At 40.8% G+C, this 20,584-nt stretch overlaps 2 protein-coding genes across 3 annotated transcripts; both read left to right on the forward strand.

Moving 5' to 3' along the window:
• The first annotated feature begins 1,047 nt into the window (after window positions 1-1,047).
• LOC310807845 (natural resistance-associated macrophage protein 2-like) lies at window positions 1,048-11,618 on the forward strand. 2 transcript variants are annotated; one of them, XM_083674461.1, is made up of 16 exons: window positions 1,048-1,590; window positions 2,150-2,233; window positions 2,764-2,912; window positions 3,169-3,291; window positions 4,188-4,307; window positions 4,611-4,717; window positions 4,810-4,880; window positions 4,969-5,036; window positions 5,304-5,459; window positions 5,868-6,026; window positions 6,218-6,304; window positions 6,493-6,612; window positions 6,876-7,025; window positions 7,373-7,446; window positions 7,575-7,728; window positions 8,098-11,618. In XM_083674461.1, exons 1-16 carry the CDS (start codon window positions 1,545-1,547, stop codon window positions 8,203-8,205), a joined length of 1,776 nt encoding a protein of 591 aa, XP_083530587.1. In that variant the 5' UTR covers window positions 1,048-1,544; the 3' UTR covers window positions 8,206-11,618. The 2 variants fall into 2 exon arrangements, with proteins under 2 accessions (XP_083530587.1, XP_083530588.1); XM_083674462.1 differs by lacking the exons at window positions 1,048-1,590; window positions 2,150-2,233 and having other exon boundaries at window positions 2,800-2,912; window positions 3,173-3,291.
• Window positions 11,619-12,342: 724 nt separating this feature from the next.
• LOC310808465 (carboxy-terminal domain RNA polymerase II polypeptide A small phosphatase 2-like) lies at window positions 12,343-20,196 on the forward strand. The gene is made up of 7 exons (XM_083675384.1): window positions 12,343-12,892; window positions 15,512-15,666; window positions 16,838-16,939; window positions 17,172-17,228; window positions 17,934-18,026; window positions 18,420-18,605; window positions 18,855-20,196. The coding sequence occupies exons 1-7, from the start codon at window positions 12,832-12,834 to the stop codon at window positions 18,978-18,980; spliced, it is 780 nt and encodes a 259-aa protein (XP_083531510.1). The 5' UTR covers window positions 12,343-12,831; the 3' UTR covers window positions 18,981-20,196.
• The last annotated feature ends 388 nt before the right edge of the window (window positions 20,197-20,584 follow it).

The raw sequence follows: 20,584 nt of genomic DNA on the forward strand, positions 1-20,584 counted from the left end.
TACATGCCACAAGCAAGCATTTTCCAACAACTACTGTATGTGTCTGATGATCTTACAAGTTTTACAAAGCTGAAATACTGCTGTTATTAATGTTGATTACAGACTGAAAAGCAAATCACACACAACATCCAAACCATCATATGAGAACAGCAGCCATAACTGTAAACAACAATAAATAAGGGGATCAAGGGATAGGCTACAATATGAAAAGAATGAATTAATCAAGATTCAAACAACTCCTATCTTCTCTGCAATAAGATATATGTACATTTCACAGTGAATGTTGCATGGGTATATGAGTTTATGCCTCATCACATATAACATAAGCACATCAAATTTGCTCTATTCAGAATGGTGCTTGATGAAATAAACACTTTTATTCATCTGGTTTCATTGCACCAAATCTCTTTGTGAATCTGAACACTGGCAATGTGATACAGCCATGTCCATGTCCACATGTCAGCTCAAACACAGAGGATTTGCTGCTGTGTTCTGATTCAGATTTGATAACAAGTAAACCATTGGATTAAAGATGGGGATCGGATGATCTCTTGCTATTCACTGTTTCCCCCTGTGTCTTTTCTTTTCTTTACCTACCGCAGCCTATTTGTACCATAATGATGATTTGCTGGTCATGTATTGATTGTATCATTCATTAATTCCTTGTCAACCTGCTTACTCTGCTCTTTTTCTCTGCTTCATCTTAATAGCCTATATTAGGTAAATAACCTATGGCCGTTTATTTTCTTTTTTATAGCTCATCATTACAACGTTATAACAATGTAACTGCATTATAATCATAATCATGACAAAACATAGGCAAATTTGTTGCATACCATAATTGAGTTGCCTAATATGATTTCAACAGAAAATCTAAAATATACCTGCCTGTCTCACTGTGATGCATAATGTGATGGCCCTGCTGCTCTCTATTCCACAACAGCTGCGCCGTGGTCATGAATGGACAGTTGAACGCTTTAGTGGAGTCAATAAATCACTATTTGTCGCCACCTAGGGACCCTCTTACTGTGTGGAATAGGACACACATTCAATTCACCACAAATCGTATTCTATTACCATTTTGCTTTAGAAGGCGCCCAAATGGTCGCACTTTGTTTTACAATGTAAAGTAGGCCTAACTTATTTGTCTCTCGTCGGTCCCCTCCGTGACTCCGAATATCAACTGCGTTACCTTTACAACACCTTGAAATCACTTCAAATAGTTAACACGGAAACAAAAATATCAGATAAACAATAGCCAAGTCACGTGACACATTAGGCTTTCATTTTAAACTGCCATAGGAATGTGACTTTGCTCCCGGTTTACCTGGAAAGTCAACATCTTCCATGGCTTTGACTCGAGTGAATCTACAACTAGTGTCGCTTGCTTAACACATGACCTGTATATTGATGAGTATGGCGTGAATTGCAGGACAAAATTGCATCCGGAAACTTCTCATTTTTACCTGTGATGTTGCGCCTTCAAGCACACAGCTCCTAAGTCGATGATGTGTCATTAATGGACATTTATTTTACTTTTGAAGATGAAGCGTTTCAGTGCACCAAAAATGTTCTCTTTTCAGAGCGCAGGTAAGATGCCACTGGATAATACAGATATACTGCATCCCACAGTGAGTAAGACTATGCGATCTATCAGATGTCAGACCACTATTGATTTGATAGCCAATGTTAAAAAAGTCTAATATATTGTCCATGATATCTTGGAACTATATAGCTGACCTCATTTGTGGCTGTATGCTGACCTCAGACATGAAATAAAAGTAATAACTTAATTAAACAAACTGCTCAGTGGGTGGCATTTTTCAGCCAATGCTGTAATGAATGCCCCAGTTACTTTTGCTGGATTCGGAATAGTTTTGTATACATACCTTTTACATGCATACAGAGTGTACATACTGTAGCGACGGGGCTACACAGTTAGCATTGTGCCTTCCTATTCCCAGCATGCATTGCCCAGGTAGCTAACTCTCTTGGTGTTGTAGCTGGTGCGGCCGGTTTGTAAGCAGGAGATTGTGAGTTCGATACCCGCTTAGGGCAAGCTACTCTGCCCCGCCGTTCGCTACAATACTATCTATTCCATGATGTGAACTCTAGTAGGCTATAATTACAACTATGTGTGTGCTTTCAGACAGAAACCCTCAACATGAGGATATCCACATCTCCTCCTTACCCCCCAGTGTACCCACAGACCAGGAGCATGGACATGGAGAAGGTAAGAGACAAGAGCTAGTGAGGACTATGGACATCCCTTCCTTAACCTGCACTCCCAGTGTATAGTGTTGAGATCATGAGATTGTTTTCAAGGCAAACAAACAGACATCTGTGTTGTTTCGAACTGCCATTAAAACGGCTGGTTAATGTTGGGTGTTATTAATAGTTTCTGACAGGCTTAAATGGCTGTTTTCAAGCTACTCGCTATTGTTGTATTGTAGTTGTGCACCTATCCAAACACTAATGTATGACTGGATAATATTGCACAATTAACATTGCATGTGCTACAATCAGTGTGCATGGATTTAAGCCAGTATCCTTGTCATAGAGATCATACTTGTCAGCAGCAGGCAGGAACTATAAAGTACTTTAAAGTACATTACTGCAATAAAAGTTGTAAATTCCACACTGAATGAAATTGCAATCTGTGAAGTTTATATTACCTTACTGTAAAGTTGAACTGCTTGCGCTTGAACTTAATCGACTTTGAACTTGATTGATTGATTCCTCTCATTGTGCCTCATATTCCAGGAGAAATGTCACAGGAAAAAGAAGCCATCCAGCCCACACACACAGAGCGAGGAGATCCCCCCCCCTCTGCATTTCCTGAGGGTCCAAATGCGGCTGTGGCCAGCACCTATTTTGACCAGAAGGTTCCCATTCCAGAGGATACCAGCCAAGTATGTCGGGAAAGGGCTCTAAATAGCTGTCCTAGGATCTAAAGTCAATCAAGATACTATATAGCCTGGTTGCCCCAGATCTGTTTTTGCTGTACAGCCAACACCTATAGCTATAGGCTCGCTAGACAGCATTCACAGATCTGGGCTGATCAGGCTAATATAGAATGTATGTATGTTTCAAATAGTCTGTTGTGTGTTTTGAGCATGTCTATTATAAAAACCCTACGTTTAAAACCCTATTCCTCCCCTAATTTAGACAGTTTTCAGTTTTCGTAAGCTGTGGGCGTTCACAGGACCTGGGTTCCTGATGAGCATCGCCTACCTTGACCCAGGAAACATCGAGTCAGACCTGCAGTCTGGTGCTAAAGCAGGATTCAAGGTACAGGAGGAGCATCAACGTTCTTTTCAGTCCCGATAGACCCTGAACCATAATGTGTGGATGTTACGACCCTAGCTCGTTAGGGAAAAGAGAAGCAACATAAACCCGATGGTGTGGGTAATTATTAAAGTTATTTATTAACAGGGAAACTAAACAACAATTTCAAACAAAAGTACATAAACCCACAGTCGCCCCTAGCCCTAGTGTTTCTAACATTAATAAACTACGTGACAAGGTGAAGTTGTGTGAATCAGTGACTAATAATAATAAAGTGAAAATACTGTTACCTGTTCCTCAAGCTAAACCTCCTCAAAATCACACTCAGCAACCAGTATCCCTTAATGGATAATCACTAATACTCTAAACAAGATGCAAAACAGAACAATACACACAAGGTGGTGAGCTAGCACAGCTCCAGAACAGTGACTCAGTAGGCTTTTATAGTCCATGTGGCTTGGGCTGATTGGTGGAAGGGATTGATCAACCAGGAAGTGGGCGGAGCCTTCGGACCATGGACCATATGGAGCCTGCTGCACAACATTCAGGAAACAAACACAGAACACACACAACAACAAACACAGACCCGGGTGGAGTGTAGCTGCGACCGTCACAGTGGAGAATATAATAGAATGGGATGGAATAGAATAACTACAATTTCCCTACGGAATCCCAATGAACTATTTTCACATGATGTTTGCACAAAACTGTTAAAGGCTCTTTTTTGGTCCTGTAGAACCTTCATAGTCGGACTTCTCCTTAGAAATGTTCCTGCATGGTTATTAGAACCTTGATAGTCGTAATTGTAGAACCTCTGGTTCTAATGATACAAGTGGTTGAGTTACAAGTGGTCTCAACAAGTGGTTGATTGACACACAACACCTGTGTTCTCGTTTCAGCTGCTGTGGGTGCTTCTGGGAGCTACTATCATTGGTCTGCTGCTGCAGAGGCTGGCAGCTCGCCTGGGCGTGGTCACTGGGATGCACCTGGCAGAAGTCTGCCATCACCAGTACCACACTGTGAGCCTGCCCCCCCCCCCCCCCCCCCCCTCTCTCTCTCTTTGTCACTCATACTGTCACATCTCTTAACATTGCCATAATAGTGTACCATTGCTGTATTGTCATTTTATAGCATTGGAATTGTAGGTTGAGGTGGCGGGCTGAGGTGTTGTTGTAGCATGCAGGGGACTGAGGTCCGAACCCTGTCGGCCACGTACTTGCATGCTATACACTTTGGACATTTTAACATTGGCAAGGTTTCTCCATGATTTATTTAGCTAATTCACCTGAATATATGAAACCTTTCATTTGGTCTTCCTATAGGTGCCTCGTATCATCCTGTGGTTGATGGTGGAGCTGGCTATTATCGGTTCTGACATGCAGGAGGTGATAGGTACTGCCATTGCATTCGGGCTCCTCTCCTCTGGCAGGTAAGCAGGTATAATATCACTCACTTCACATCTGCAGGAGTCATAAGTTCCATCAGTTATCTAAATGATTTGATGGTTTCCTGTATGTGCAGGATCCCGCTGTATGGTGGAGTGCTCATCACCATCGTCGACACGTTTGTCTTCCTGTTCTTGGACAAGTATGGTGGGTTTATGGCCATTGGAGCAATTCCCGCTTGTGTCTTTATGTTGTTAAAGAGTAATAGGTAAAAGATTCTCTCCTCCTTGTTTAGGTCTGAGGAAGCTAGAGGCCTTTTTTGCAGTGCTTATTGGTATCATGGCCATCACCTTTGGATACGAGGTACAGAAGAATGTACACTTGATCATTTAAATCCTCATTTCTTTTGTGAACAAGGTTGTGAAGGGAGTGATCTCATGTTCATGGCCATGTAGAATCACCATAACACTTCCCCCTTGCCTGCCTAATGTTGTTATATAGTACTGAATGTTATGTGCTCTTTGAATGTGTGTGTGAGTGTGTGAGTGTGTGTGTGCGTGTGTGGGTCTGGGTGTGTGTGTGTGTGTGTGTGTGTGTGTGTGTGTGTGTAATTCCCTGTATGTCTCCCAGTATGTGACAGTGCGTCCGGACCAGGGGGAGCTACTGAAGGGGATGTTTTTGCCGTACTGTGCGGGATGCGGTCCGACTCAGCTACAACAGGCTGTGGGCATTGTTGGTGCTGTCATTATGCCACACAACATCTACCTGCACTCTGCCCTCGTCAAGGTAGGGTAACCAAACCATACATACTCTATTCATGTATAATTGTGCCATATCTAATTTCATTGTTTGGGTGAAAAAAAAACCTATGAAAAACTAAATCACAAAAAGGTAGGGTTGCCAAAAAGGGTCACAGTAACTTCATGTAAAATTTATCGAGTAAAGACATCCAAGAAACTGTTACAAGTGTGCTGATGGCCATTGATAATGGTAAAGGGGATTGTACAATTATTTCTCACAATCTCTTGAATCATCTTTGAAATCAAACACTATGTCTAGTTCATTGAAAACCAAAACACACTTATGGAAAGGTGGAGTAGGCTTGATTATTTGTCTTTCTCTCTCTCTTTATAAGTTCATGCTGCTGCACAGTTGAATCAAATAAATGAGTCTTTAAAACTGTGTCTCACTCAGTCTCGAGAGATCGATCGGTCCAACAAGAGGGAAGTCCGGGAGGCCAACAAATACTTCTTCATTGAGTCAACCCTCGCACTCTTTCTGTCTTTCCTCATCAATGTGTTTGTGGTCGCTGTGTTCGCTCAGGCTTTCTATGGACGTACAAACATTGAAGTGGTGCGTATACTGTCTGTCACCTAACCAAGGTTACCTAAGGAGAAGCTAATCATTTGGATTGTACTTTGATATGTGAATTTTCTAAAAGACACTGAGTCACACTTTATATGAAGTGACCCTATACCTATGTAGTAACTCTGTATTTACAACTGTATTTTGTTTATGACACCTCTTGTTGCTCTTCGTTCTAGCATGACATGTGTAATGCAACTGGCAGTCCACATTCAGATCTGTTCCCCCTGAACAATGACACACTACAGGTGGACATCTATAAAGGGGTAAGCTCTTCTCGCTCCTGGAGGGTGAATGCCACTGTTCAGCTTTTTTCCTGGTGTAGAGGTGTGTTCCTAGCCTGGTCTGAATGTAATTTCTACCCTGAAACCGCACCATGAAACCGTACAAAGAGATGTGGGCCAACCAGGCTAGAGTGCTCCCAACATGACTATGAATGTGGTCCCTGTGGCAGGGGGTGGTGCTGGGCTGCTTCTTCGGCCCTGCAGCCCTCTACATCTGGGCCGTGGGTATCCTGGCTGCAGGGCAGAGCTCCACCATGACTGGGACCTACGCTGGACAGTTTGTCATGGAGGTTAGTAGTGCAAGGACAATCAAAGTCAAGTGACTGGAGAGACCCCCCTCGGACTGGACTCACCTTAATTAAATGTCGTCCCTTAAATCGATTTATTGAACTCCAACTTAACGCTAATTACTACAATGTCTGCATTTGATTAATGGATCTGAGCAAGTCCTTTAAAAACAAAGGCTTAGCTAGTAATTGTGATGGTAAGAAGATAACACTGTAATTATAGCTCGATGAATGTCACAGAGACGGATGTTGTTGTTCTCCCCCAGGGCTTTTTGAACCTGCGCTGGTCCCGTTTTGCACGGGTGTTATTGACCCGCTCCATCGCCATCACCCCCACCCTGCTGGTGGCCATCTTCCAGGACGTAGAACACCTGACAGGCATGAACGACTTCCTCAACGTGCTGCAGAGCATGCAGGTCTGAGAGCACTGGGGGTCGTAGGTAGGATGGAGGGAAGTAGAATGTCATACACCCTTTTCTCTGAAGTGTATACTTGTGCACTTCTCCACATGGATTTGAAAGTATGGGATTGGTGTAAGCTTGACTCTTACACCAATTCTATTCTTTTTAAATCTACTTGGGGAAGTGCACACTTTAGGGAAAAGGGTGGAGAATTGGGACACTCACCTTGCCCTTGGGTTTTTGAACAGCTATTCAGTATGGTGATACAGTTATTGTAAAGGTGATGTTTAGTCTACCTGAGAAAAGGTTGTCTTCCAAAATATTGAATTTTCATTATCGCATTCTCTTCCACTCTCTCACAGCTGCCGTTTGCCCTAATTCCCATCCTTACTTTCACCAGTTTGCCTTCCCTCATGAATGAATTTTCCAATGGATTGTAAGTCAAGAGCACCATAATGGAAAAAAAGACCATAAGATAAAGCTAATGAGAAAATGTATGTATTAAATGTTATGTGTTTTTTTTTTTTTGTTAGACTGATTTTTATCTCCCCGTTTTCTCTTCAGAGTGTGGAAGATCGGTGGAGGCGTTGTGGTCTTGTTAGTGTGTGCCATCAACATGTACTTCGTAGTGATCTACGTCACCACATTTAACAGTGTGTGGCTGTACGTTCTGGCAGCTTTTCTCTGCATAGCATATTTGGGATTTGTGGGTTACCTGGTAAGTTTTACTCACAATTCACAATATGTTTAGTGGCAAGAGATAGTGGTATTCAGAACACAACAAAAGTCAATTCAAGAACATTCACCAACAGTGTCTCTGCAAGTCATAGTATGTAGTCATTTTCAGGAATTTACTCTGAATGCATGTTCGCCTGTGCTACCATTGAGTAGTCCTAAATGGAAAAACCATTTGATAAAAGTTATTTATGAGGGCAGTTGTACTTATAGAAATGCCAACTCATAGTATAATGACTATGGGTTTTACTAAGCTTACCTTTCTGTTAATTCAACTCATTTATACTGTTCTTAAGTTTTAAGAACCTGTTATTCATGCCCCTCTCTCCCCCTCTCCCTCTCTCTCCCCCAGGCATGGTTGTGTCTGATAGCTCTGGGGGTGTCCTGTCTAGACCTCACCAGCAGGAGAAGGAATGACACCACTGTTCTGATTGAGCAGCAGCCAGACTTTGACTCATGAACAACACTGCTTGTGGAAGGGGATGTGTTGAAGAGAAGTATTAAAAATATTTGAAGGTGCTATAGTAGCTATGAGTTACCTTGACTTACTCCATTTTTATGTTAATTTATTGTATCTTATCCTTCAAGAGAAGTAATCTCAATCAAATTTAGCTGATTATTTCTGATGTCATAATTTATGTATGTTATGCTGATGTATACTTTTGTATTAAATGCTGGTTTGGTGGCAGATTTTGAAATAAATAAACAAGATAGAAATAAATCAATAATTTAAAAGAGGATATTGAGTTTACCATGTTTACATAATTTGATAAATTTGATAAACTTGAAAGATTTGTAAGGTTTGTTCAAATATGGGATGCCTTTTGTTTTCAGTTTTGAGAATTACATGAACACACTGTATGCTCTTTTCAGCCACAGAGTGGCACTGTAGACTCTGTAGGGAGATGGAATCTCAGTCAAGGGTAATGTTCTGAAGGTGCCTGACTACCAGTTACTGTATGATGAACAACAAACATGACTTGACTTGATTTTCGACCATATTGTGAAATTGCACAAATATATGGTATATAGAAAATGTACCATGTTCAGCTTAATCATCCTCAAATATATATAAATCATTGTAGAGGTGATTATGTAGTCAGATGCAATTGCTACAATAATGCCTCTCAAGTTCATAGACCTAGAGTATGTTAGTAATGGTTGGAATTCGTATGCTGGTATGCAGTGGTGTTGTTACATCAACATGTTTTAAGACTGATACTGTAGTGATACAGTGAGTGATACTTACATTGTAACTGTACATTTCGTAATATGTTCAGACTAAAAGACTTGAAGTGCCACTGCTGTAGCTCTGAGAGTGGACAGACAGGTTTTCTTTGCATTGTGGCGGTGGGGAACTTTTTTTTCTGGTCATGGAGGCCTGCATTATGTAAGAGGGAGAGTCTTCCCACCTCCCCTCTCTGTTTTTGTTTTTCTCAATGAGCCAATCTCTCCCTGCGTAGGCCTCACAGCCTGTCCAGTAGGCCCCTTTCCTGGAAACATAGCCTTAGCAGAGGCCACTCAGGGGCAGGGCCGGGAGGAGGGAGGGAGGGGGGCTTCTTCCAGCAAATCACATGATTCTAGACCTAAAGTCCCAGCCGTACATAAAGCTCAGATGTGGCCAATATCCATACTACTTTATCATCTGCATATTTGGATGCATATGGCAGGCAGAGTGCTGTAAGTAATTGTGTGTGTCTGTAGATGTGTGAAATTTATGCAAGGTTCATTGAGCCTGATTGGAGATATGACTGCGTAATTGAATTTATATGGAAATACAAATTACTACAATCACGGACTACTTTTTTTCTTATTGTTAATTAAGAAGAGTTAATTCTCAAGAGAATTAATTATTAATTAATTGCAAACGGCAATTATTATAATTATGTATTACATGATTCATATATTATACATTTTTACAAACATTTTCATTTTAGATTAGTTAGTTTGATTGTAAATGTGTTATTATTTGCTACTTTACTTAAAGTAGCTACTTTACTTTTACTTAGTAAAAGCTAAAAGTCACCATTTCAATCTGAGGGAGGGGTAAGCTAAGGATGGAGCAGCTAACATCTATATTTGGACTAGGATGATGTAAGCAGCTGACTTTAGTAGGCAAGCTACTGGAGCTACCAATGCACTTGCCTTCAGATTACCAGAAATGAAGTACACATTTAAGACCATGACATTTTTTAACATTTGGATAGCTTCTGTTGTTAGGAATCTTGATTCCTGATTGAGTTATATATTTTGTTGTAATACAATGAAACTTTCCATCAGCTTACTACACAAAATATATGTTGATCCTATAGCTAGAAACAGATGAGATTTACCTCTCAAACAGGCCTTTTGTTTAGTGATTGCTGCTGTGTGGTTGTGACGTACCATAATTTACTTATCAAATAAGCCTACTGAAAAACCATAACAGGTAATTGAATTGCCAACAAAACCATTTGAGATAATGATAATGCTATCAAAAGTAAAACATTAGCTACCGGTATACCTTTTGAGGCAACACAAGTTTTCTTGACCGAACATACCCTTTGAATGTTTGCTTCCACCTCATACCATCTTCTTTTCTCTTCAACTTGTAATAATGTTTGTTTGGGGAATTCAGATCTCAATGGGTATAGAATGGCGTTATCCTGGAGGGGTGTACCATCATCTCTTTCATGGTTGTTTTGAAATGAACTCCACTGTCTGAACAATGTCAACATACAGTATATCAAATTGTTTTTTTTATATCGCTAAATGATTGCTAAAAATGGAACCATCATGCAATGTTCAAAGCCAATAATTGTACCATGGCTTTTCCATCACTGGACGTGAATAGTAACTGTTTGTCTGAAAAGGTGAAAAAAGTATGGCGACTTGGTTCAGGATAGCAACGTGGTACCCTCCAAGTAACTCTATACCTTCGGTGCCCTTGTGTCTCTATTTGCAACTGCCTCATAACCGGCACAGGGCCCCCACATCACCAGCTGCCCCTCTCAAACTCTATGTGAGTCCCAATTACCCACATTTTTCCCTGAAGTGTGCACTTGTGTACTTCCCCACATGGATTTAAAAGCATAGGATTGGTGTCAGCGCTCATGTTTACCCCAATCGTATGTGGGGGAGTGCATAAGTGCACATTTCGGGGAAAAGGGTGGAGAATTTGGACACAGGGTATGTCTCTCTGCTCTTAGCTTGAAGGAATGTATAGACAAGGAGAGAAGGACAAGACACAGCAGAAAACAAGCAAAGAGAAAGGATTTCAAGTTTGATTTTGTAATCAGTGTAGCATCAACTTTCAAACCACATGACATTTTACACAACACCAGTTTATCTAATTGTCCATACATTGCATCTGTGTTGCCCTAAAAATGTCTGAAACCAGGAATGTAAACAGCTGTGCCATTTTTGTTTATGTCTTGGATTTGTGGTTCGGCACTGGCCACAGTTTTGATCTGGATCCATGTTCCTGACAAGAGGGTCAGACTACTTCTCTCTGCTCCAGTGTTGTTCCATTAGTCCCTGACATGCTGTGTGTGTGTGTGTGTGTGTGTATGTCTGTGTGTATGTGTGTGTATGTCTGTGTGTGTCTGTGTGTGTTTTCACGAGCACTGCCTTTATCAATACATGATCTTACAACATTTATTCACAGGCAAAATTGAATGAAGCTGCCTTAAACCACAAGCATTCACAAATCAACCCACTCAGCCTGTCCTGAACTGTAATAGAGCGGTGCTTTGAATCTTCTCTGGTGGTGCCTTTGTTGTACCTGTGGATGTTTTGCAAGTCCAGTTCTGCGTGCTCTGGGGTATTTGTGCTCTGGAGTATGGGTGCAATGTATCTTGTAGAAATTAATAAAAAACCTAAACAGTCCCAGGACTTTTTTCCCCTGTCATGCCACAAATGGGAATACGTAATGAAAGAACAGAAATAAAATGGAAATGTGAAATGTTTAGCAAATTTCAACAAAGCAACAGCATCAACAAAATGAATGACCAGAACTGAACAAGATAAACATATATTATAACAACAAATTATTTAGATGTAATTAATGTATGAAGTAAACAATCTTATCTATTTGTTAATCCATGTATCTCAAATGTACAAGTTGGCCGAAAAGGTTGTGACATTTAGGCCAACTACAAATACATCAACAACAAAAAAAGATTGCTTATTGATTGTTATTAACATCATAATTATTGTATTGTTGTAATGACAACAGCAACAACAACAACAATAATAATAATAATGAAAACAATAACAACATAATGCGCTTTTGTTGATGTTATTTATATTATTATTTGTTGTTGTTGTTATTATGTTTACATGTTGTTCATTTATTGACTTAGCTCATTGATTATGGTCATAAAATCATATTGGTCCTCTTGACTAGTGTCAAGAGGACTGGTCAAAACCAGCGCTGGAATGTTTTAGTGCGGAGCGTGTAGAATAGAGAGGAATGCCTTTGCAACTCCCACTTTCCAAAGACCCAATCCGAAACAAGCAACGGTTTCAAGGCGCCCATGGAGTCCCAGCCGAAGAAAAACAATGCACCGAATAAAATCAAAACTGACATTTAAAATGAAAATCGTATATCTAATCATTTTGGCTTTGGGTATGATGGTCGACTAATTAACCGGTGTTCTCGTTGTCAGCTTGCTAGAGCCTATTTGACGAGGTTGTTTATGTGTAGTAAGGGGAACTTGAAACCGCCCCCTTGCCCCATTTCCTCGGTTGTTTTCCTTCTTTCGCCTGGATTCTCCATGTTGTTGGAGCAAAAGTGAGGTCTTCACAGCGACAGGAAGGGGCCGTTCAGAAATATACTAGCGATAAAGTAAACGGAGACGAGCAGCAGAGAGAATCGCAAATACGAAAACATCCAAGTGCCTTGCCCCTCCCATGTGGACAAGAGAAGAAGCGGGGAATAAAGAAACATTGTAACTGATGATGAATTGTAGCCTCATCAAGATTCTAACACAGCCGCAGATGACAGTTAACAAGGCAATAATTTAGTTACTTTTCAGTATAACCTAATGAAGGCTTATCTGTGTTTGGGGATCGGATTGGATTTTGAGGGTTCTGTGCTTGTCAGATGGAAAGTTCTATCATCACTCAAGTGCAGAAAGAAGACATTCAATTGCCACCGAAAACAGGTAGGTTTTTCCTCCGGTTCCTATTGTTTGTTCTGTTTAATAAACATGGGTCAGTGGTCGCTTGATATATGGGAAGGTTAAGGAAGTAAGCAAATTCATGTTTTCAGTCGTAGGGTAAACATGTTACCAGTACGTTCATTTGACAGCTCAATAACGTCGTGGTTATTGCGCGCGATATCTAGAGCGCATCGCACTTGACGCTCTTTGTATGTAAACACTTTTCCATCGGATTTACTATTAATGAGTGTAGTATAGGCCTACTGCTTGTCAATATTACCGTTGATTAAGATGCAAGCTCGAATGCAAATAACAATATTATATTTTCAGGAAATGTCAACACCTGCAGGCATAAACATTACATTTTGACTGCAAAATTATTTAGCTATTTCAAATATTTACACGTCTTTTACGTAATTACGAATGCCAGTTTGAAAAAAAATATCAAGCCATGGAAAATTATGCGAATAGCCATTTGGAACCTACTGTAAACATTTTTAATCGATATTTCTTCACTATTATGCACGCGTTTGGCCAAAAGAACCAACAACGATTTAATATTGTTTGATGCTATTTCTATGAATTAGGATGAGGCTCTGTTATGTATTGTCCTGTTGCCTTAGTTCACACTCAGTGATTGGTGAAATTAATTAACAAACGTGTAATTTCGCTGGTAAAATGTAGTCTTAACCAAATTATCCAGTATTTGTCGTGTATCTTATTTCCAGCTGTTATGGCGCCGTTCCATGCAGTAGCCTACTATACGTATGATCACATCTGCCTCAGGCCGCCCTACAGTAGGCCTATATGCTGTCTTGTTTTTGTTGAGACACAGGCAGATCAGTGCGCGTCCGTGGTACTACACTATTCGACTGTTGTTTTGAAACATCACAGTGAACATTCATCAAGATGTAAAGATTGGCAGGTGTGCGAAATGTAATTCGCTTCGGGATGAAAATTCTGGCTAAAACGGTCGCGAATGAAAGATGAGAAGCATAACCGTAGAAATGCCAGGTGCCGCGGTATTGACAGTGGAATGCACAAACACACCCCTCTGCACACGCCCTCCTTCTGCCGCCCATTGTAAGCGCGGTTTCAAAGATTCGTTGTTTGCGTGCTTTTGGCACTCTTGTTTGAATTAAAGGGGATCGCTCTTTGGTGCATTTTTAAGTCCTAGATTAAAAGCATCGAGCATCATGTATCATATAAGCAGAACTACGTATGATATTTTTGCACAAGGCAAAACGAGAGGGCTTGAACTGCTAGCAGAGAGGAAAAAATAATTAAAAGATAATTACACTATTGTGTTTTTTTTCTGTCTCAGAGAGTATGGTGGCTTTCCTTCCCAACTCTGTTGAATAGATTTGGGACTCCTATTCTCTAATGTTAATTCTCCCTCTTTGCCATTGGCATGTTATATATGGTTATGTGTTAATGATTAACTAACATTATCAATTATTTTTGTTTACGCACCCCAGTTATCGGTCCTATTGCAATTTATTTTCAACAATCTATTTTCTACCGGTTGCAGAGAAAAGTTGAATCTGTTTTTATCCCAGCAAACCATTCCCTTGTCCTCAGTTTCCTGTCGTCCGGGGAGAGGCTGTCTATTTTTTGTACATCTGCTGAATGGCCACACTAGGGTCCAGCAGTGTCCATTGTCTTTTACACTATGGTTATTAAGATCACGCTAGTGGCTGCAGAAGCCCTAAAAAGAAGATGAAAGTAGAGGAGACGGGAAGGTGGAGTTATTGAGTTCATCTGAACCCAGTAGCACTATGCAGTATTACATGATCAACATGTTGAGTTGATTCAGATCTTTGAACAGGGATCTTCAACTGAACAACTTCAGATTTATAACAATTCTTGGAATCCCTCTAATGCTTAACAGTCAGTGCATATGCACCAGTCATTGATGTGCAGTATGTTGGAGCCTGCCATTCATTTGCATATAGCATACATGCATACATTAGCAGAGGTGACATAGCTAAGCGTAGCCTAGCCTATACTAAAGAATAGATGCTATTTTTTCTCTGAGGCGGAAGCTTAAAGTGACTGATCAAAGGACTGCGTGGAGTACTGAGGTGTGACTGCACTGCACTAGCCCAGAGGTCAGGGAGTGAAATGGTTGGAATGTTTTCTGTCTGTGTTTTCTGCTGCTAAAGGTACTGCTGCTGCTGCTGAAAAGTGTGGGTTTTCCCGCCCTCTGAGATTATATAACGTGTACCAGCCATTTCCAGCAGCCTCATTAAAAACAGATTTCGTGTGCAGGCTCAGGCGGTGCCATATCCATGAAGAGGGATGCCTTTACCAGGGAGATCATTCTACATGTGTGCCGTGCAATAACTGATGTCTTTCAAAGCAAATGGTTAACTTTTCTTTCAAAGGAATGTTTTGATAAATATAGCGATTCCCTGGCCTCATTCCCTCGCCTACCTGGCCTCCTAAGAGCCTTCATTGCAGTTCATTACAATTTGAGCATTTCATATGGAAGGACCTCTGCATAATGTATGGTTGCATACAACATAATAGCATTTTGGGGGGTCAAGGACATGGCTGTGTGTGGTATACAATAGGTAATTTTTGCATTGAAAAGTTGTTTTCCCTTTGCTCACCCAACAGGCCAGGTGAGCAGGTCTTCTTCCCTGAAACAGCCCAGGAGCTGTAACATCTTCAAAGCACTATTCTGTTGCCTCCGAGCTCAGGATGGCCCCAAACCACTACAACCTTCCCAAGATGCCTTGCTGGAGCCACAGGACAATGGGACAGTTGTCAAGGTAACATAATTTATTCTTCTCAGCATCTCAGCAGTATTGTTGAACATGTATCTTACGAAGGGTGGTTTTACTGTATTTCAACCAAATCTGCAAAGTAATGTACAAAATAAAGTTTAGAATTTAGTTGTCCTAGGATTTTAGGGAATATGAGTTCATGTACCCTACAGTCTAATCTGTTTACCAAAGCCTTGTCAACCTCTAACAACTGTAGTTCTTAACTCCAGCTTGCTATTTTACAACTGGTGCTTCCTCATCACGTGTTTAACTACTCCAGCACAATTGCAGGAAGAGCATTTTCTCTACATAAGCTGTAAAGTACACCATAGATTAGATAGCCTTCCCATCTGGGGAAAAAACATTTCCCCCGTGAAAATGTGTGGATTATAGCTCTAGTCTCATTGAGGTTGTAACCGCGTAATTATGAAACAGCTACTACTGCACCTGTTGGGAACATCTTGAACACTAAAACCATGACTGTTCGTGGGTACAAAATACTTCATTGTTCCATTTTGATCTCCTTAGATGATAAAGAAAGCTGAGTGACTTATGCAGATAGGTGTAGACGATCTGCAGAGAATGGGATGCCATGTTTGTTCCCATTGCCAAGTGTCCTCCAGCCACAGGAACAATCAGGAAGCTGCATCTGGGAAGCCTGGCTGGCTATTGTCTGTCTGAATCTCTGAAGTGTATCTGATTGAACCACTGAGCTTATGGGGGTGTGTTTTATCCTCTGGATTGCTGCACTAGCAATATGTATATATCGTCAAAGAACATGTTGGCGTTGTTATTCACTGTAAGTCACTGTATTCCTGTCCTAGTTTCCTTTCTTCATTTAAAACCCTTTCATATACAGATTTTTTAAATTTAAGTGTCAGCTAAAGGTAATTTGCTGTCAACTACCCAACTATAGGTGATTAATTGTTGAATTCAGGAATTATAACAAGAAACGTCACAATCAGGGTTACCTGTACAGATTACCAGATTACAGGTTACCTGTACCTGTACAGATTTTGGAAATGCTGATGAGCAGATATTATCCAGAAATGGCATTGTCAATGCATGTAGACTGAGGCACTGTAGGTCTAGATGAGATAAAAAGGGCAGGGCTTTTTCCCTATAGGTGCTCACTGATTACAGTAGTGACCCTGTACTCCTGTCTCCACTACCACAGTTCTCAGGGCCCAGTTTGCTGCCCGAGGTGACAGCTGAGGACCAGGGGAAGATATGCGTGGTCATAGACCTGGATGAGACCCTAGTACATAGCTCCTTCAAGGTAAAGTATTGCTATTCCACTCCCTCACTACACTGTATGGGTATTAATGTATCAATGCTATTAGAGGAAATTCCATCAAGGTAATAGTAGTTTGTTTTTATATATATATATATATAATATTTGTTTATGGTAGGGTTAATAGTGTAGTTCCTAGTGTTTTTATGTTATGTAATTGCATGTGAATGAACATGCAAAGCATTGTTAACTGTCTCCAATTGTGTTCTCTCCACAGCCTATTAGTAATGCAGATTTCATTGTGCCTGTGGAGATTGAGGGGACCACACACCAGGTAATATCTCTTAAAACTGTGTGTGTGTGTGTGTGTGTGTGTGTGTGTGTGCGTGTGTGCATGTGTGTGCGTGTGTGTGCGTGCGCGCAAGGGAGTGAGTGAGTGTGCATGTGTGGTTGTGGATGAGAATAGGTTGCTGTTTATGCTGAAGAGTTCACAGGGTTTGCTGAACTCAAATGGGATGGGTCTTCAAGGTTTGTTATGGGCATAAAGGGCCCTCTACTGGACAAAAGTGAAATTGAACGGTAAAAGGAGGTGTAAGCATTGGCCAGGAAACACGTCAATGCAGCTTTAGTCTGCTGGCCTTGAATTAGTAATGCAATATGTAAGTTTGAGAATAAGTGGAACAGAAATTGCTTACCATTTCAGCGCAATGCGCCAGACTTAATAATTAAAATCAGTTTTACTGTACTCTCTTCATACAGGAAGATATTGCACTTTAACTGCCCAATGTGATTCTTTGGTCCTTGTGTGCTTTTAGGGACTCTTCTTCATAGGCCTCTGCTTGGTTCAAGTAATCCAGGATAGGCTGGTTAACACCTGCACGGCCTATTCTTGATTACTTGTTTCAGGAACCGGCCACTAGCAACTGAGACGGACACAATAACAGGCCCCTGTAATGTGGAGTAAATAAGGAAGACTGAGGAGGAGGAGTGAATGTGGTCTTTCAGATGAAATGTGTTGACACTAGGCGTTTGTTTTCAGGTGTACGTGCTGAAGAGGCCGTACGTGGATGAGTTCCTACAACGAATGGGAGAGCTGTTTGAGTGTGTGCTTTTCACTGCCAGTCTCGCCAAGGTAACCTGGAGTAAACCCTTTAATAAAACTCTGCCTGTCATCACATTGTCTTTATTTGTATGTTTTTCTAGACAATTCATGAAATGCTCATTTAAAGTCAGAATCCCTCCCCACCCCCTCCAACTATAGTCCCTAGTAAGCCTCCACCCCCTATGCGACAGTAGTCACTTTCAACCTGCTTCATGTGCTCTTAATAGATTGTGGGTGTAATGTGTAGTGCAAGTATTCATTGCATGTATACATGTATATATAACTTGTAGTTATTAGTACCCTGACCGTGTTGGTGCTGACCTTAGACCAAATCCAAAATCCTCTCCACCTCTCCTTTTGCTCTTGCCCCTTCGGCTTCTCCTCTATTCCCTGTCCTCCTCCTTCTTCCATGGCCTCCGTTAGTACGCAGATCCAGTGACAGACCTGTTGGATCAGTGCAGGATCTTCCGGACCCGGTTGTTCCGGGAATCCTGTGTTTACCATCAGGGCTGCTACGTCAAAGACCTGAGCAGGCTGGGCCGAGAGCTCCACAAGACCCTCATCCTGGACAACTCTCCTGCCTCGTACATCTTCCACCCAGAGAACGCTGTGAGTTTACATTCCTCTTACGTCAAGTGTGAACTCGTCAAGTGTGTCATTCAAAAATGATTGCTACCATGATTATACTTTTGATCATGTTTTATGCTGAATGTAATTATGATAGATGAGCCTACTGTATAATAGCACTGTTATAAATCTACATACACGTACTACGTATAGAATCTACAGATTGTTATGTTATACAGTGAATACTAAGCATTAGTAAGAGAGTAAGTGGTTGTTGTATTACTTCCTCAGGTTCCTGTGGTGTCCTGGTTTGATGATGTGGAGGATGCAGAGCTGCTCAACCTGCTGCCTGTGTTTGAGGATCTGAGTCAGGCTGAGGATGTCTATGCTAGGCTGGACCAGCTACGGGCTCCGTGACCCCCCCCCCCCCCACACACACACACACACACACACACACACACCTAGCCCAGAACATGGTCACACACAAAGACACATGTGGTGTCTTTGGTGAAGGCAAGAAAGGCAAACTGAGGACTTGTCTCTGAACCTCAGGGTCTATCTGGGACATTACTGTCTACCACTGTCTGTCTGACAGCTCTGAGTGAGAACCATAGAGATTGATCTGTTATGTTCCATCTCTATGGTGAGCACAGCCAAATTAGTCGAGTACTACAATCACTCCAATGAATATGAATAAAGAGGTTATTGTTGCCAAAGAAGCCTGGCTGGCCTGACATGACTCAGGACATTACTGTATCATTGTGCCTTAACGAAAAAGAACAAATAAGTAATCAGCAAATTTTTATTTTAGAAATGCGTTTTTGTAAGAATTCTCAATGTAATGTTTTTAACAGTTTTAATTTGAATTTATTAGGTTAACATGGTTCTTCTCACTATGCAATCTACTTCTGTGATTAAAGACCACTGTGCTATATGTTACGGGTCATAATCTTATGCAGAATGCCAACATGATGTCTGTTTACCTGTACTGTATACAGCATAGTATGACCATCCAGTATATCCTCATATACTTTATGCCCGATATATAGTTATGTAAACATTAGTGTTATATACTCTAAATGGGAAACAAAGTTCAGTCAGGTTTAGTTCCTCTTAAGAATCATGCCATTTTTAAGAGCTTAAAATAATGACTGATATACTCTCACATGTGTGACTGAGCATCATTATGTCAATGTTTTACTGAATACCTGTTTACCTGAATTAATGCATTGACATCAAGTGTTGTTTGATTAGTTGTATAAACAGTGAGTAAAAAGCATTGGGACCAAACTCTTCAACCTGAATTGCTGTATGGTCACTTGAATGCAGACACACTGGAAACCATGATGGTAGGCGGGTCAGCACAAGTATATGGTGTCTTTTAGACTATTTGGTCCTAACACATTTATTACTCTGTTTTTCTTTGAATACTAAATGACAAAACTTGCACTTCTTGTTTTTGAAACTGTACTTAGAAGTGACAACTGTGCCTTTCCTACCCTGACGAGAAAGTATGTACTGCCTATGCAGAAACACACATACTCCTCCATGCTGAAAGTATGATATACTGTAGTAAATCAAGTTGTGGTGGTGGTACTCGTTATGCTGAATTAAAAAGAATCACCAAATTAGACACATTTTTCTTTTTACAATCTATTATTTTGTGTACTTATTGGTTGATGCATATCTTATTAATGCACTGAAGAGCATGAATTACAGTAGAGTTAGGTTATATTCTGCTCCATAATAGCACTGCTTTTGGACCTTGTACTCAAACCCTTGGCAGTGCCGTCTGCCTTCCAGGCAGCTTTTCGTCAAAACATGGTGCCAAGACCAACAACAGTAGATGATACCAGGTTGGTTGATGATGATACAGATTAAGTCCACTCTAATGTCTTGGGTTTCACAAGCAATAACCAAATCCAAGATTTAAATTCAAATTGTTTTAAAATACTTCAGATAGCAGCCCTCCTAATTGTCATTTTAGACATAGCTTGAAAAACAATGAGCAAAATAAAAGA

The sequence above is a fragment of the Argentina silus genome, assembly GCF_951799395.1.
Source record: "Argentina silus genome assembly, chromosome: 8".
Lineage (NCBI taxonomy): Eukaryota > Metazoa > Chordata > Actinopteri > Argentiniformes > Argentinidae > Argentina > Argentina silus.

What these genes read in the sequence shown, in the direction of transcription:
- LOC310807845 (XM_083674461.1), top strand. Translation starts at nt 1,545, where the DNA reads ATGAAGCGTTTCAGTGCACCAAAAATGTTCTCTTTTCAGAGCGCAG. An exon ending in CCTGTTCTTGGACAAGTATG is followed by an intron (nt 4,881 to 4,968) that starts GTGGGTTTATGG and finishes CTCCTTGTTTAG; the next exon opens with GTCTGAGGAAGCTAGAGGCC. An exon ending in CTGGACAGTTTGTCATGGAG is followed by an intron (nt 6,613 to 6,875) that starts GTTAGTAGTGCA and finishes GTTCTCCCCCAG; the next exon opens with GGCTTTTTGAACCTGCGCTG.
- LOC310808465 (XM_083675384.1), top strand. Translation starts at nt 12,832, where the DNA reads ATGGAAAGTTCTATCATCACTCAAGTGCAGAAAGAAGACATTCAATTG. An exon ending in TCAATTGCCACCGAAAACAG is followed by an intron (nt 12,893 to 15,511) that starts GTAGGTTTTTCC and finishes CTCACCCAACAG; the next exon opens with GCCAGGTGAGCAGGTCTTCT. An exon ending in TCTTCCACCCAGAGAACGCT is followed by an intron (nt 18,606 to 18,854) that starts GTGAGTTTACAT and finishes TTACTTCCTCAG; the next exon opens with GTTCCTGTGGTGTCCTGGTT.